At 34.3% G+C, this 17,984-nt stretch overlaps 1 protein-coding gene across 1 annotated transcript in view; it reads right to left on the bottom strand.

Annotated features, from left to right (window-relative positions):
- The window catches only part of LOC130801280 (uncharacterized), a 61,628-nt gene that overhangs the window by 1,620 nt on the left and 42,024 nt on the right, over positions 1-17,984 (bottom strand). The window contains exons 45-63 of the mRNA XM_057665092.1: positions 16,361-16,479; positions 15,595-16,113; positions 12,401-13,174; positions 12,212-12,285; positions 11,741-12,086; positions 11,557-11,655; positions 11,331-11,486; positions 10,972-11,150; positions 9,731-10,228; positions 9,008-9,182; positions 8,697-8,833; positions 8,341-8,467; positions 4,122-4,343; positions 3,691-4,050; positions 2,495-2,653; positions 2,128-2,412; positions 1,835-2,050; positions 1,707-1,759; positions 815-923 (exon numbers count right to left, since the gene is read on the bottom strand). Coding sequence (XP_057521075.1) covers positions 815-923; positions 1,707-1,759; positions 1,835-2,050; positions 2,128-2,412; positions 2,495-2,653; positions 3,691-4,050; positions 4,122-4,343; positions 8,341-8,467; positions 8,697-8,833; positions 9,008-9,182; positions 9,731-10,228; positions 10,972-11,150; positions 11,331-11,486; positions 11,557-11,655; positions 11,741-12,086; positions 12,212-12,285; positions 12,401-13,174; positions 15,595-16,113; positions 16,361-16,479 — 4,607 coding nt within the window. The remainder of the gene's footprint in view (positions 1-814; positions 924-1,706; positions 1,760-1,834; positions 2,051-2,127; positions 2,413-2,494; positions 2,654-3,690; positions 4,051-4,121; positions 4,344-8,340; positions 8,468-8,696; positions 8,834-9,007; positions 9,183-9,730; positions 10,229-10,971; positions 11,151-11,330; positions 11,487-11,556; positions 11,656-11,740; positions 12,087-12,211; positions 12,286-12,400; positions 13,175-15,594; positions 16,114-16,360; positions 16,480-17,984) is intronic.

Genomic DNA, 17,984 nt, shown 5'->3' with positions numbered 1-17,984 from the left:
CAAAATAAGTACCAACACCTCGAGGCGTGATGGTACCTTTTCGGCTGGCTTTACGAAATTAAAGAACATTAAAGGCACTCGGCAGGGTCTGTTTCTCTTTAAATGCTGTTTCAAAGTCAAATTAATCGTCAAGGTTGCATCTAGGATTATGCCCAAAAAGTAGACGTATTTAGTACTTGTTTTGACCGGGTTTTTAAATTTGCATCCTTCAAGGGGAATATATGGGTCTGTTCTCCCAATAGTAATATTTTTTAACTCAAAAACTCAGTTCAGGGTCACTTCGAGGCTTGTGTCCACAGCCCGAGCATATTGATACTAATATGAACCAACTTCTCAATATCACGTCCCATTGTCATTTGTTATCACTACTCACTATTCTTTAATCATTTGTTCCTATTTGTGGCTTAATGCTACTTTTTTTTTACCTATTTCTCTCTTCTGTCTTTTTGTTAACTATAATTTTTCGTTTCATGTCATCTATTTTACAAATATGGTTAATTGGCACTTGTATTACAAAAGAAGGAATTCGGAGGAACAATGATCTAAAAAAAAACATATCAGAAAGAATGTTCCCTGGTTCCCCAAACCGTGATACTAGTCATGTTGGATAGAAGTGGTTAAAGAAGCAGTTCTGACGTATTACTGAATACATAATTAAGTGGCAACTAGTTTAAACTTTAAACTGCTATTCTCCAAATGCTCTTCAGTATAGCCTACACTAAAATCTGCTGCCTACGATGTTTCTAAACGTCCTAGAACACAAGTTATTTTCTAGAATATAAAAAGCAAGAAAAAGGAATATTAGAGTTCGTACCAAGTCAAAGCCCACTGGAAGTGCAAACATCTGATCATTGTAATGATAGACAGCAGCAATGCTTGGCGAATGACCACCAATATGAGCTACGTCACCAATAGACACATACCTAAAGAATAAAAGAATGTGTGATTTTTTCTACCCCATCTCAATACATGAGAAGGTACATGCAGAGGTTTCTAAATACATGCAAGGGAAATTTGATAACAAGACAATAGACTAGGATTAAGAAAACAGGATTAGATACAAATTACACTGCTTAATTAAGCACCTGAGTATGGATAAAATATAGAAAGTAAGTGTGGCCACTTGAGCAACAATGGAAAGGTAATCATAATTTAAGTTCATATCAGGAGCCTGAAACAGAGAGGATATGCATAGCTGCAAGATTTTTTAGTGACAGGAAATAAAAAATGATCAACTGTGTTTACTTTCAGTTAAAATGCAGTCCAGAAAAATAAATTCCAATATCGAGTTTGTAAAAATTTGCAGCAAGAAGTTTCGTCACTTTCGTGCACTAATATACTTACCATTGTACACTACAAGGACATTTCCTTCTCTTCTACCATCCATTATTTTCCTTTCTCTATTCCATCACGGCATCACCCCACAGTATTAAGGTTATTTCTTTTTTTTCCTTTAAACCCTTTTCAAGGACAACATGGAGAGGGAGGGGGGGGGAAGGGGTGGGGGGGTGAGATGCAAATATATTCAATTGTATACCAAAAAGTTATAAGAAAATCATTCATTAATTTAAGTGTCAATTGAAAAATTAGATTAAAAAAAAGGACATGATCATAGCACTATAATTTCAGGAAATGCAGGCATGATTTAGCATTAAACGGATGGAGACAATGAAAGGAATAAGGCCAACAAAGAGTGCCAGATTTACCCAGAAGGACAAGCTGGTCTCCAGATGCTACATATGATATCATCCCCAACAGCCTGAAAAGAAATTTAATTTAGGAAAAATTCCTTCAATGTTAAGAGGGCATACAGGTCAAGAACCAAATTTCTCACCTTCTTTCTACACAACGTGCACCTGCCTTTAGATTCCATATTGCTACTCCAAATCTTAACAAAGTTGAAACTGTGTTCTACAAACCTCCTCTCATGCGACACTGAACTAGATGATGACGCTTCCCTTGAAATAACAGTAGCTTTATTTTGGCTTTGAAGATCTCTCCTATCAGCTTCACTCCAAGAGAAGTGCACACGTCTCTGACTTGAAGGTACCTGTTTGTGGATAAACTAATGAGGAAAGAATGTATCCGGGAATTAGTGACCCAAGGGATAAATTATTGTTTTTTGACCTTTAAAATTAAGCTTCTTGTATCAGATTGATAGGCTTTCCACATTTTTCGTACAGTCATGCAGATTTTAACTGCTAGCGGTTCTCCACCTTCAGATCCTTCAACAGACTTGCACTTGATGATCCGAGCAAACGGCTCAGATCTATTGAAAGTCTTAAGATGAAGAATCAGATGAGACGGTTGAGGTCTTCCTGCTTTTGCTAACTCAAGTGCTAACAGGTCTTCCCAAGGTACATCCCACATGATCTTGCTAGGTTTTTTGTCCATATTCTCCAAATCTTTGATCTAGATCCAAGTAGAGAATAAATCAACCAAGAAAATTATGGATAGTAAACTAAACCTATAAGAACCAATTTCTCGTCTTTACCTGAAGAAGCATAACCCTTTTGTTCGTAACCAATAATATCCTTAATTGAGGCAACATGAAATGATCTTCATAGTAGTCGGACCAAGCATATTTGGAGGGTTCTTTAAAGATTTTTGTGCATCCTAAGTTATGACTAGCTTCCGCAAGCCAAAGTGTCATCTGTATCAAAACAAGAGATTAGACTCCAAATTAGAATGACTCATAGTAGTGAAGGAAACATGAATCTTATAAGGTTCATAATTTAATGAACCAGATAATAAGATAGGATACCCTTTCAGATGATAGGTCAGGTTAAGAGTTATCAATCCCACTGCAATATTAGCAGAGGTGACAAACTTTCAATAAAATCTACACAAATGGATTCGGTTAACATTGATACCAAACCCAACAAACAAATAGAGAATACATTTAACAATCACTCGAATCGATGTTCTTGGTTAGTATTAAAAATAACAGGCTAATAAACTATACACTTTGTTAAGAACGATCTTTCTCGTTGAATTGTTTTGGTTCATGGAGCCAGCCTGTACAGCTGGGATCAAGGCTTTGGGATTACTGTTGTTGTTTCTTACAAACCTATTTATGCACGAGTAGCCATTTCATGACTTTCTACTATATTACTCTATCAAGAATAAGGGAGAAAGAACCTTTAAGGTGAAGGCTCTCCCTTAGATTGTTCCCTAAATAGAGTGAATACTAAAACCTTTTGAAGGACTGAAGCAGTACAAGGGTACAACTCATTTAGAAGCTTTCAAATGTTGTGTTTTATGCCTAGTAGGGTGAGAATTTGGATCATCGTCCCTTCTTGTGTTGGTAGCTCTATACTCTTAGGCCTTTTTGGTAATAAATTTTCTGGAGGAAGATCAAACCAAAAAGCCATGTCTATTGAATCAATGATTTTGAGATGTAAGGTTTAATTAGTTTCATTCTCAGCCATGGTCGCGATAAAGCCACAGAGAGACTTTTGCAATTGGTTTGCGGTTGTCTTGGCCTGTCTTAAGACTCTCAACAAGCTCAAAGAACTTTACAGTACAATCATGATGCAGTAATGCGTGCGTGGTTTTGCACTATGGGTTCAATAGTAGAATCTCAACAGCATCAAAATTGAGACATCTATATTTTCCTGATTTCCTTGACATTTGTCAAACAATGGCTAGTCACGTTCAAGCCAAAAGAAATATGAGGTTTTAGGTTACCTGTCCGAGAGCTTCTTTTTCATCGTATTCCCGAAGAATACTATCTGAATGTATGGCTCGCGGATTTCTGATTCTTTGCAGCGAGCTCCTGTTGTTCAACACTTCAAAGCATCTGGCACAACTTGCACCAATGCCATCAACAGTTAACGAAAGAAAATCTAGTGCTCCACTCATGGGTTGCACAATGAACCCCACGAAAGCTCTCCCCAATCCATGAGCAAGTCCTAGAACACCATTCTGCCTAGCACTCTCAACAGGCTTCCTAACAACTCCCGACACGCCAAATGCAACACCTTGTGCCAGAGCTTCAGTTCCTTGGATAAAGCCATCACCTACACTTGTAATTTTTCTAGACCATACCTGAAGTAATATTCAATTATTTTCAACATATTCATGGAATAAAATTTTCATATTAAGGAAAATGGCAGAACCTGCTTTGAACGTAATTGTAGGAAATGTCCATCAGTAGAAAGCTCAGCAAAACCTTTGCTAAGCGAAGCTAAAGTAGATCTTGTCATGCCTAGTACATCAACTGAAAGTATGAGATGCAGAGGATTGTGTATTAAATCCCTCCAGATTCGATTTGTAATGGCAGGAACCACAGCGCTCTTTCGCATGAATCTGTCTCTGTGCATAACCTTTCGTAAGTGAATCTGCATATGATAGATGTTACAGAGTTACTACCACATATGATCATTTTAGCGAAATTTGTAAGAATCAAGGAAAAAATCCATGATGCTTAAACTCCAAATGAATGTGTTAAAACTGCAATTACACACCTGAAATGTCATAGTTTCCAAAGAACCCCCAGATAGGCTCTCCAGGTTAGTCAGCCCAAAAGAACTTTTGAATTATTTACTATTGTAAGTGAATGTAAATTTATCTATACATTCTTTCTATTAATTCAATTTGAATGCATATATATATATACACACACAAATATATATATATATATATATATATATATATATATATATATATATATATATATATATATATATATATATATATATAGATGTAGGATCAAATAAGAAGAATTTTAAAATGAGAAGGGTGAGAAGGATTTTTGTTTGATTTTGTTTGGTTACTATATATACAAAAAAGATACTATGTTATAAATTAAGAACATTTTAAAAATTATTTCATAGTTACCTTTCTGTGTAACATAGTTACTTAAACAATTATGAGTTTTTGGCTCAATCATGACCATAGATTTTTTTTTATTTTAGTGAAATTAAGGGTGTAAAGTCCTTCTTACCCTTCTCATTTTCAACCCCTTTTCAATGCATCCCTCCCCTATATATATATATATATATATATATATATATATATATATATATATAAGTGAATATAAATTTATCTATACATTCTTTCTATTAATTCAATTTGAATGCATATATATATATACACACACACCTATATATGTGTGTGTGTGTCAAGTTCCAGTAAGAACCAAGCTTATATGAGAACCGTGAAAACCAATCTCTCCGATAAAAATATGTTACTTTTTCATAGAAAAGGTGTTACTTTTGCACAAAAAATTGTTCCTTTTGTTTTTAACAAAATTTGGTACTTTTTAGCAAAAAAGTGTTACTTTCAATAAAAAAATATAAATACAAAGTAACGTATTTTTTTCGAAAAGTAACACTTTTTTTTCAGAATTTTTCTTTTAAAGTAATACTTATTTGCCTAAAAGTATCATCTTTTTTTTTCAAAAAAATAACACTTTCTTTGCTAAAAAGTAACACCTATTTATTAAAAGAGTAACACTTTTTTGTCAAACAGATTGCTTCTGATGGTTCTCATATAAGGATGGTTTTCACTTAAACTTCTTCCTATATATATATATATATATATATATATATAAAGGAAGAAGTTCAAGTGGGAACCATCCTTATATGAGAATCATGAGAATCAATCTGACAAAAAAGTGTTACTTTCTTACTAAAAAGATGTTACTTTTAGACAAAAAAGTGTTACTTTTTTCTGACAACAAAGATAATACTTTAGGCAAAAAAGTGTTACTTTAACAAAAAATTCTGAAAAAAAACTCACAATAAGGTGTTACTTTTAACATAAAACGATGTTACTTCGAAAAAAATGTGTTACTTTGTATTTATATTTTTTTTGAAAATAACACTTTTTAGGCTAAAAAGTACCAGATTTTTTTAAAAACAAAAGTAACATTTTTTTGTCCAAAAGTAACATCTTTTCTGTAAAAAATAACACACTATTATCGAAGAGATTGGTTCTCACGGTTCTCATATAAGCTTGGCTCTCACTGGAACTTAACCCTATACATGCTAAAGTTCAAGTGAGAACCATTCTTATATGAGAAACAATCTGCCTGACAAAAAAATGTTACATTTAAAAAGGTGTTACTTTTAAACAAAAAAGTGTTACTTTTTTTGAAAAAAAAAGATGATACTTTTTGGCAACAAAGTATTACTTTACGAAAAAAATTCTAAACAAAATTCACAAAAAGGTGTATAAAAAGGGTTACTTTTCAGAAAATACGTGTTACTTTGTATTATGTTTTTTCTTTTTCAAAAATATATTTTTTTCTGAATATAACACTTTTTTGCTAAAAGTACCAACTTTTCATTTTGAAAAGTAATATTTTTTTGTCCAAAATTAACACATTTTCTACAAAAAAGTAACACTTTTTTATTAGACAGATTGGTTCTTACGGTTCTCATATAAGCTTGGTTCTCACTAGAACTTGATCCATTTGAAAAATATATATTTTTTTTCTAAAAGTAACACTTTTTTTATCCAAAAGTAACACCTTATCTGTAAAAAAGTAACACTTTTTAACAAGTAGATTGGTTCTCACAGTTCTCATATAAGCTTGATTCTCACTGGAACTTCTTATATATAAAGTCATGTTCTAGTGAGAACCAAGCTTATATGAGAACCATGAGAACCAATCTCTCCGATAAAAATGTGTTAATTTAGGCGTTACTTTTGCAAAAAAAAAATGTTACTATTGTTTTTAAAAAAATCTGGTAGTTTAAAGAAAAAAAGTGTTACTTTCAGAAAAAAATATAAATACAAAGTAACATGTTTTTTTCAAAAAGTAATACCTTTTTATGTAAAAGTAACACTCTTTTGTGATTTTTTTTTCAGAATTTTTTTCTTTAAAGTAACACTTATTTGCTTAAAAGTATCATCTTTTTTTTTCAAAAAAAAAATAACACTTTTTCCTAAAAGTAACACCCTTTCAGTAAAAAAGTAACACTTTATTGTCAGACAGATTGGTTCTCACGGTTCTCATATAAGGATGGTTATCACTTGAACTTCTACTCATATATATATATATATATATATATATATATATATATATATATATATATATATATATATATATATATATATAATATAAGTTCCAGTGAGAACCAAGCTTATATGAGAACCGTGAGAATCAATCTCATCGATAAAAATGTGCTACTTTTTCACAGAAAAGGTGTTACTTGTGGACAAAATAATGTTACTTTTGTTTTTAAAAAAGTTTGGTACTTTTTAGCAAAAAGTAACAAAAATGTTGAAAAATGTTACTTTTAACACATTTTTTTCGAAAAGTAACACCTTATTGAGAGTTTTTATAGAATTTTTTTTCTTAAAGTAACACATTTTTGCCTAAAAGTATCATCTTTGTTTTCAAAAAAAAAAATAACACTTTTATGCCAAAAAGTAACACCATTTTAGTAAAAAAGTAACAATTTTTTGTCAAGCAGATTGGTTCTCACGGTTCTCATATAAGGATGGTTCTCACTTGAACTTCTTCCTCTATATATATATATATATATATATGTTCCGACTAAATAAGAAAAAGAGAGTGTAACACTCCATAATTTTTTGGTCAAAAACCTGTTTAAGCAAAATTTTAATCAGATAACTTATTTTTATATTATCTAGAGTATAAAGAAGGGGACAGCAATCCTAAGAAAATAAACAAAGATTACAAAATAACTTGGTTTCTTTGAATTTCACCAATTGAACGATGGTAGAAGTTAGCCCTCTGCCCATCCCCTTACACTTGCGAGCTATACGTTAGCATTTGGTATTGGGTAATTAGGAAAGGGAAATGAAATGGTCGTACTAAGTTCCTTTCGTTGAGGTTCTGGTTCACTTTTTTCCATTTCCTTAAGCCACTTTTGAAGAATAGAAACACCCCAAATACCCTCTCTTCCTGATTCCCCCATACCTAAGGACTTGAACTCCCCAATTAACTAACACATGACAATGCTTGACCATCATTGACCGTCAACCAGAAACAAATTCTACTGCACCAATGACCCCCACCTTCTTCAACCACTATAAACAACTCCCATACTCTCTGTCTCTTCATTGATTGCATTTCTCAAGTAAAAAATTAATAAAAAGCTAGGGTCTAAATTCTAAAATCAAACTTTTCAAGGAAATTAGGATTACTGTAAATTATGTACTTATATCCAAGAGTACTGTCACTTCTCAAAGTGAATGACATTCTGATACCCCAACTAGGCTATTTGGGAATAATATAACAACCTTGACAAATTTTATCGGTTGGGAAGTTGAAAGTAATATTCATATAGAAAAAATCACTTGTCAATAGAAGACGGAGAAAATAAACTTCATCACACTTATTAGAGTTACTCGAAAGCTCACTTGAATTTTAAATGCACTGCCGATGGCTGATAATAAAGGACTCCAAACTCCCAAAACCCCATGCGGTCTTTGAGCTGGTGCTGTTTCCAGAGCAACTTTCAATCTTACTTCAGATACATCTACATGGCTGAAAAATATAGATGACATTTATGAAGCTTCGAATCACAGGAGAAGCTAATTGAACGGCATATGAAAGTAAATCAACAGGCAGCTAAAAGATGACAACAATTAAAAGAAGAATGAACATTCAGTTCAAAATGCAAGTCCCAAAAGTTATATTTTCTTCAAACAAACATAGATAAGCGGTAGGCCTAAAACCTAGCACATATGAGGATGCTCACAAAATGAATTCTTACTCGATACGTATCTCTGGATCAACTTGTGTAACATTTGGGTTTTGTGGAAGACGATCAAGCTGTAGGTTATTGTAAAAATCCATTGCAGCCCAAATAATTGGTTCATGAATATTGAGCCTCCACCATTTATCAGTCACCTGAAGAGGCAACAAATGTAAGACACAGCTATAGATCCTTTAATTGAACAGTGAAGTAAGGAATCACCACAACAATGCTAAAACATTAATCCCAAAGTTTGGGGTCGGGTCGTCTACATGAAGTCATGAACCAAAAGAAATAAACAAGAACAAGAAAAAACATAGAAACATTACTCGTATAAACACATATGGATACACTTGGATGCCATCAGTGTTCTCATTTCGAATTGTTAGTTTCATTTTCAATACTGAATGTAGCATATCAGTTTGCTCAGGTGCAAGTAAAACCGGCATCGCCGTCAAGGGAAGCTGATTATCCATCTGTAACTGATCTATAGTGAGTTTGAACCTGGATTACATGAAGGTTAATCAGTCAGCTTATTCATAAATGATCAAATGAATGGCAGTCGAATGATGCCTGATCTAAAAGCTACAGAGGAGCACATGTGACATGACAGCAGCATGACTTAAGAGTAAATACTCGTTTTGCATTTAGTTTGTTTTTTAAAATTCAAATGTCAAAAGATTTTATGTTCAATTAGTTCACTTCAAGCAGTGTACCTAAGTAATCCTCTTAGTAACATAAAATTTCAGAAACTCCACTTAAAATGACATGATTTAAGCTTTAAATACATCAAAAAAAAATCTATCCTCCTCCAGTACACAGTAGACCAATACCCATATTATCAAAGAGGAATATTTTCAATTTTATTAAAGGTTCTGTCATCTATATTAAACAATGAGATAATAGTGTACTATTTATCCCAGAGTAGCTTCTTATTAAATCATAGGTCTTGCTGAATTTCTGCCAAAGTAAATTCAAATTGGTCGTCTTAAGCCTAATTAAAGTTAAGACGAAAAAACAGGGTATAGTTAAATGAAGTCAAATAGCTTCACCTGCTCGTAGTCCCGCCATCATAGCCAGTTGAATATGCTATATAGACCTTCTCCAAGTATAAATAAGAAAGCTCTCTAGGTCTGTGGTCTATCACAGAGATACCAAGCACACCAAGTTCTACAGTAACTTCAAAGGGTGAAACAGTACTTCGCACTGCTCTCTGCATCGGAAGACTCTCCCCAGTTTCAAGCCTTCGGTGGCCATCAGTATACCTGAACGGTTGTTCCTCCGTGAATCGAGCAACAGTGATATTGCCAGTGTCCACAAGTTGAAACTGTACTCCTGTTCCTTCGAGTATACACATTACTGCAGTTTCCAAATTGAGTGTTGATGTACTCACTCTATTATCACTATAGACACTAACATTGATAGTTTTGTCACCGTACGGATCATCCCAAGAAAAGTTTGTTGTAGACAGAGGTATCAAGTGGATTAAGTGATCATCACCAAATCCACTCTGACTGAGATTAATTGCCTTACTCGTTCTATTTTCAATCCTGTATGAAATAAAATTTTAAAATCAAAATTTAAGATCCAAGTATTTCTCACAATTGGAATTGTAATTTTCCAAACACAATATTTTAACAGCACAAGTTCACAAGCACAAACATAGGGCTTCTCCTCTTTAACTAAACAAAACCAAACTTAAATCTGAGAGGATAATAAATACTTAAAAGTACTAAAATGAACTGGACTTGTTAGTGAACTAAGCTAAAATTTTAAATTCAAAATTTAAGATCCAAGTATTTCTCACAATTGGAATTGTAATTTTCCAAACACAATATTTTAACAGCACAAGTTCACAAGCACAAACATAGGGCTTCTCCTCTTTAACTAAACAAAACCAAACTTAAAATCTGAGAGGATGATAAATACTTAAAAGTACTAAAATGAACTGGACTTGTTAGTGAACTAAGCTGAACTGAACTCCTTAATAATGTTGAATTAAACTGAACTGAACTTATTAGTGCTGAACAAAACTGAACTGAAGTGAAAATGCGAGAATAAGTTCTGAATAGATTAGCATTAAACTGGACTTATTACAAGTACAAATAACTTGAACAGACAGACCCATAATTATACATCCTACAACAACTACAAGTCAATTCATGGGCTCCTATGGAGACTGCAAATATACATACTACATACAGGAGTGCAAAGCATTATATGTACATAATGTTCAAAAATCAGTCCTGTAGAATATTTGACAAGCATGTTTCAAATAAACAATGAAATATACCTGAAGGGACATTTTGAGCCTTGACGGAAAACTACAATGAACCGTGATCCTTCCTCATAGCCTCGAACTTCCATCGTCACAAATAAACGTTTGCCATTTTCCTTCCTTAAAACAAGAGAGAGTGTGTCTTCCTTATGGATCTCAATAGGAAATGACCAGTTGGTATCCCCCAAGCGAATCTACAACATTTCTTTCAAACGTTAACATAACTCTTACAAACTTAAACAAGTGACATAAATTTTCAAACAAGATCTTTTGTTAGAAAGAAATGAGTTCACCATCTTATTCAAACCTCACTTCTACAATAAATACATCCTGAAATTTAATCACCTAAGAATTTTGGTATGAAGTTTAATCACCTGAAGTTTATTACATTCATTTGTTTCCTGAAAAAGAAAGCACACTCTTGAATCTGATTTCCTTAAGACCTTTTGTTCATTGTTGCTGCTCAGCTTAATAAAGACATCCTGACCTGTTCTGTTTGTGAAAGTCATGTATGGTCTGATGGAGATTACCTAACAAAAAAAGAGCTTCATCATTTTCACTGTCCTCTCTATCGTCACAAAGTTGAGCTTTTAGGAATACCTTTGTAGGAATCGATTGATAAGGGCAAGGTTTGATGGTTATGAACATTCGAATATAATTACCAGCAGAATCATAAGCAGACAAATCCAGTGATCCATCCTATAAATCAGACACAGCCATGTGTCAATAAACCACACGTAAGCAGGCTGCAATAGAAAGTGATCAGTTATAAAATGCAATGTACCATATCACAAAGTGGAGAAAGATCCTTAACGGGTCCAAATGAATCTTCACCATCATTGGCAATAGATGCTTGTAGTCCCACTGATTTGAAGCTCAGAGATGAAGCAATTGTGCAACCTTCCTGAAATTCATCTTCAGTAATTTTTCCACTTGTTTCTGAATTGCTATTTCGTGATTTCAATGGAGAGGTAATTTTTTCTGCCTTTCTGTCAGCCAAATCGACTAGCCTAAATGTAAGAGGAGGGCATCTGGCAACAGCACACCAATAGGGGGCGTAAATTCTGACGACCTTCGGCATTGATGGTTGTTCTTTGCCATGAAATTGCTCAAGAACAACTTGAACATTCCTACACCAATAGAAAATTTAGAGCTTTCAGTATTACAAAGGGACGAGACACATACAGGAGAGAACATATCAAATAACAATTTCGTTTTGAAGATATCAAGAAAGTATATTGTGCATGAGGGTGACCTTCCAGAAATTGAACTTTTTAAACTCAGAGTTGTGGATGACACTCCACCAGGATGAGATATGGGAACAGCTTCCTGCATAAAACAATGACAGACGTGAAGAATGATTATGATAGATGTGACACCAGATTTCAGAATCAGAACCCATCAAGATAAGAGAATAAGTGTGTTTTTGTTTTTGGAATCTTACATGCAATGGAAGCCACCCTTTTTGTGGAAGCAGAGACAAGAATAAAGATTTTGTAACATCAGCAGCATATACATTCACAGCTTTCCCAGGGGAAAAAATGCCTCTAGAATGTGCAACAAAGTGACCACTTGCTTGCTTTTCCAGAATTGAATACTCAACTATCAAGGGAAGATAATTGGCAATATTTAAAGGGGACTTAACCACAAGACACCAATCCTGGATGGGATCTGAGCGAATATCTTTTGCAATTTCGGTAGCCTGCACACTCAAGCAGAACCACATTCCATGGGAGCCACGAGAAGAAGTTCCACTATTCTGTTCACAGTACAAAAGTTTCTCAGATTCCACCAGATCGGATACGCAAATCACATCATCTTCTTGAGGTTCACCAGAACTCTGTATTTCAGCAGGCTTTTCTACTACTTTACTCCAAGCATATTCATCTGAAATACCAAAATTTAACGGTCGTAACAACAAAACATAAGATCCAGCTTGCGTCACACACGCAAGAGGAAGTGGAGTAGATTCACCAGGCTTAAGGATCCCAATGGATACAAGTTGTTGTGCATCACTCGAGATCCGTTTCCTATTTCTGATCCATCTGCGTTGCCTTGCATGTAACACATAATTTCCGGCATCATAAGACTCTGGCCACCTTAGTCTTTCCTGATCCGGAGCATAAGCCCATCCACCAGAGCTACAAGATGATGCCTTATCAAGATGCCAATCATCATCCCATACCCATCCCAACGGTGATCCTTCTCCTGAGATTATCTGCATGTTAAGGAAGCTTAGTAGCAGCTCTTAGCCTCTTACCAAAAAAAGATACAAAACAGACCTACTAGTGTCTACTGTCTAGGCTTGGAGGGACAACTCAACATCAAACATCACTTGGAAAACACAAGGACAGAAGCCGAAAGAATTGAAAAAGTGAGTTCAGAATACAGTGAATCAATGTGTTACTGCTAGCTGAAAAAATATGACAGACTAATAAAAGCTTTTTAACTTCTTTATTCTTGTTGAATAATTCAGTAGCAGAGCTTTTCAGACATTGAATTTATACTTCATAGGTAATCAGATTGTTAAAATTCATAGTCCATAGAAATAAAGATTTGAGGATTGAGGGAATATAACTACTCCTACGGCCCCTTTGGTTGTCGGTAATAACTGGTGATAGGAACGAGTTGTGGTGTGAATTTTCATGAAATGTACCATGTCATTCCGATGGTAATGAAAAGTTGATCATAAAGAAATTTTTTTGCTCATAGTTTTTCATTTCCACCTAACCACATCTCCAAATGGTAATGGACTGGAAAGAATTTAGTTAAAAAAATAAGATGATTGAAGTAGAACAAGCATGACTATTAAACTTGTCAAGAGATTCTTCCATCAAAATTACACTAAATTTTCATCACCATTCTCGCCACGATTCCAGATCAACCTTTTTTACAATACAAAAGGCATATATAAGCCAAAACCAAAAAATTATGCCCAATATGATTTCAGACTTTTAGTCTTTAAAACCACCACTTTCGGCCATATAATAAGAAATGAAAAGCCTTCTTGCCTCATAAGTAAAAGAATCGATTAACGATTAACAGGTGAATCTCTCATTGTCCTCTATTCTTGGTAAACCTTTGAGGATGAGAAATGATTTTTTTTCTATCCTACACTCTATTTATAATCAGGTGAGCCCTCCTTGTTTTTTTCACTCTTTCTAATACTCTTACTCTCACAAAGATAAAAATTATAAAGGAGAGAAGGTTGCTAACTTGGTGTTTATATAAAACTTGTACACACAACAACATTCCATTACCCCAATGCCATTATGTGACTCCCACCTTGGGTGGGGTTTAAAAGGATCACATGTACACCCTTACCCTTGTTGATGATAAAACTAACAAAGAGGTTGTTTCCGATTGACCCTTAGTAGCAAACATCATGTGCAGCTTCACATAAATAAGAACAACGCATGATTTAATGAGTCATCTTACTTTATTCCGTCATAATTCAAACTAAAGAACTATATATCTAATAGGCCTACCCTACCCTACTATAATTTACATAGAAAAATTTCAATCCGGTATACATAATTGTTGCACTATCTAACACAACAATCAATAATTTTACCAAATTTCAACACAAATACAAAAATTATAGGTAGCTAATTTCTTCCTCCTCAACAATCAAAAGATTCTCAATTAAAGAAATCAAGACTTACATAGAAAAACAATGAAATTAGCACACTCTTAGCTCTCTCTATGTAGCACTCTCTCCCTCTACGAAGACCCCAACTTGGCTCTCGAGCTCTTTTACGGGTTCATTCTCAAACTCTCAATAGAGAAATCTTCCTTTAAGTTCTCACAAGAACTCTTGTAGATTATTCCCTATCCAGTGGTGATTCCCTTCTTGTTCTCTCTCTAGAACGCTCTCAGAGGCAGTTTTCTCCCCGAAAATCTGATATCTTAAAAAAATCTGCATAATTAATTCCACTAACCACACGTGCTCGGACGAGCATCTCATATGCTCTTCTGAGTACAATCAACAAATCTAAGCAGGATCTTCACGCGTAGTGTGCTCATCAAGGGTGCTCGTCTAACAATTAGCCTACCTCGCACTTGCTTGTCGGCGCAACACAAGCCTGGTTGAGCTTTCTCACGTCACTTCAAAATTTGGAACTTGACTCAACAAAGAATCACTATTACTAAAGGCTTAAAAGGTATTTGCAGATTTGATTTCAATATTTTCTGAGATAAGTAGATGAAATAATATTCAACACAGTAACAAATAAAAGCCTCAGTATCAAATAAAAACCCTGCAGATATAGAGTTATAGACTAATGCCTGGGTTGCATCAATGTCTTACCCGCACACCGAAAAGGAGGCCAGCGGTCACTTTGGAATATTTTCAGTTCCAAATTTGGACTTTAACTGACATAAAAACCTATAATAAAAGAAAGTCTAATTCTTGAATTTAAGAGCTCTATCTCCAAATCAATGAACCACACTATGCTGAAGGTTAGCAAATTTCAAAAAGCTGGATTCCTCCAATCAATGAATACAAGAAACCCATATTTGACAATTAGGATGTGTGCACTCAAAAACCAAAATATAGTATCATCAACAAAAGAAGCAAAGTACACTGATAGACCCAATGAGAAACAAGTGAACAAACACAATGGTAATTACACTCACCTTGTCAATTACACCACCAGCTGATTGATCTGTACAAGGCTTTCCAGAGCAACAAACCCAACCAACATCAGGTACATACTTTTCTACTTCAAAAAAATCTACGGTTTCTATCCTTTCATTATTCAAATTTAACTTGTCATGTGCCCGTGGATCATTCAGTCCCCTCATTGATTCAGATTGTTCCTTGGCCCTCAGGCACAAATCAAGTGTGAAATCAGTATCATTACGAACTGAAACAAGGGATCTGATGTTCACATATCTATTGCCATCTCGAACACTAACTTCACTTGCAACAACGTCATCGCCTAATCTCCAACAAGCAGCAGGAGCAGCATAATTCAACCTTACTGTAGTCCATGGCCCTTCCCTGCTGGGACTAATCTGGATAAACCCAGACTTTTTACCATCAGCAAACGGATCCTTCCTGGTTTCCGCTTCGAATTTTGAATTTGATGAGAAAAGAACAGAGAGCTTTAATCTTCCATGTGATTTGTTTGAAGTCTCTCCCTTGGACAACATCTGAAAATTATAGACAATGGTTCAGTTTTGCATGAGGTCTACCTAGAGGTGTGCATCTAGTATATTTTCAGGTTTGGGTCAGAAAATGTCAGTTCTCGTGTTCACAAAGGCAGTTACATCACTGCAAAGTATAATTTGACACCAGGTCAGGAACTATAGGCTGGTTAAAGTCAGGTCCGGTTATTAGCAAACCTTGGGAACAGAAAATATTGGCCAAGAAAAAAGCTAAAAACAAATTGAAAAGCACCTTAGGTTCCGGAGGAAATAGATCAACCCATTTCCATTTATTGCCATCATCATGGGAATATGAACCTTCAAAAGCTGCTATTTGTTTCAAGGGGATGGAAAACGATCCAACTAGATCTCCTGCAAGAACATACAGATCATAAGTTCACAGGACATGAAAGACCATAAATTTACAGAAGACGAATGGACATAAATTATAGGAGAGGAAATACATAACAAATAAGCAACAAATATGCAGATAGATTAGAAGAACTACATTAAATGTTGCTTTTGAGCTTCATATGATGGAAGTTCAGTAATTCGATGATGTATAAAGGAAATTACATATCATTATAATTTAAGATAATTGGATTACCTGCCCAGTAATTCAATACAAAACAAAGTGGCTTGCAGATGCCGTTAAGAGTTAAATCATGAACACAATTATCACTTAAGTGATGCTTCTCAGTATAACAGGCATGATATCCAATTCTTGAAGTTCATTAATATTAAGCGTTTGATATAATTGATTGACAGCTAATATTGTTTTAAGAAAGAGTCAATTGATTATCACTTGCTCTTTCGTCCTTAAATTCTTTACCCTTTGATGCTTATCATTAAGTATGTTTAGACTTGTCAATTTTTAATCCGACTCGAGACTAACGTGAAACCTAAACGGAAATAATTAAGTCATGATTCGAAAATTTTGACCCGTAACCCGAAAATGACCCGACCTAGAAAAATCTGACCGTAATGACCGTTTTTCTTATCCTTTTCCAAAATTTATCAATTTTTTCAATTCAAAATCAACATTTTTCGATTGGACCCACTATATGTTAAGTCAATTTGATATATTAAATCAAAATTTCATTGTTGAAGCCTTAAAAAGCTGTATATTGATCTATTTTTATATACACATACATATATATACATACACATACATACATACATACATACATACATATATATATATATATATATATATATATATATATATATATATATATGTGTGTGTGTGTGTAGTTTTTTGGAAAATTTTTAATAATTATAAAACCATAAACCCATTCAGTCAACTCAAACCTGGTCAAAATAAAAACAAGCTGGCCAAAAATCACCCACCCAAAACTTGTCCAAGGGGCCGTTTTGACAGGTGTAGGTATGTTCATGATCAGGCAAATCAATTTGTAACATGCAAAACAAGTTTTCATGTTGTAGTGCGGAGATGGTGAATTGGTGCCTTGGTAGTGCTCTTGATGACTAACAAGGATTGCTGAGGGTGTAGCACAATAGTGTCCTTTTGTAAAATTTTTATGGACATTTTTATAATAAATATGTATAACGAGAGTCAAGTACCTGGCCCTAAGTGATACTTCACTTTTCTGGATTTTGTACACGGAAGGGCCCTTGTTAGTTTTAGGAAAGCAAATTTTTTGGCGCTTTATGTTTACTTTTGTTCATAGACGGCACTACCTATGTGGCTTTATGTATTTCTTGCAAACAGTTAGAAAATAAGATTGAAAAAACAACAGAATATCATCCTTCGATAATATGTTCATCATGTTGCATGCTACTACATTATTACATAAAAGGAAATGGATTTCCCCGGTAAAACTCGTTCACCACAATGCCAAAGCCATAATCCTAAC

Source organism: Amaranthus tricolor, chromosome 15 (assembly GCF_026212465.1).
Source record: "Amaranthus tricolor cultivar Red isolate AtriRed21 chromosome 15, ASM2621246v1, whole genome shotgun sequence".
Lineage (NCBI taxonomy): Eukaryota > Viridiplantae > Streptophyta > Magnoliopsida > Caryophyllales > Amaranthaceae > Amaranthus > Amaranthus tricolor.
This window is presented reverse-complemented; position numbering and strand designations above follow the sequence as displayed.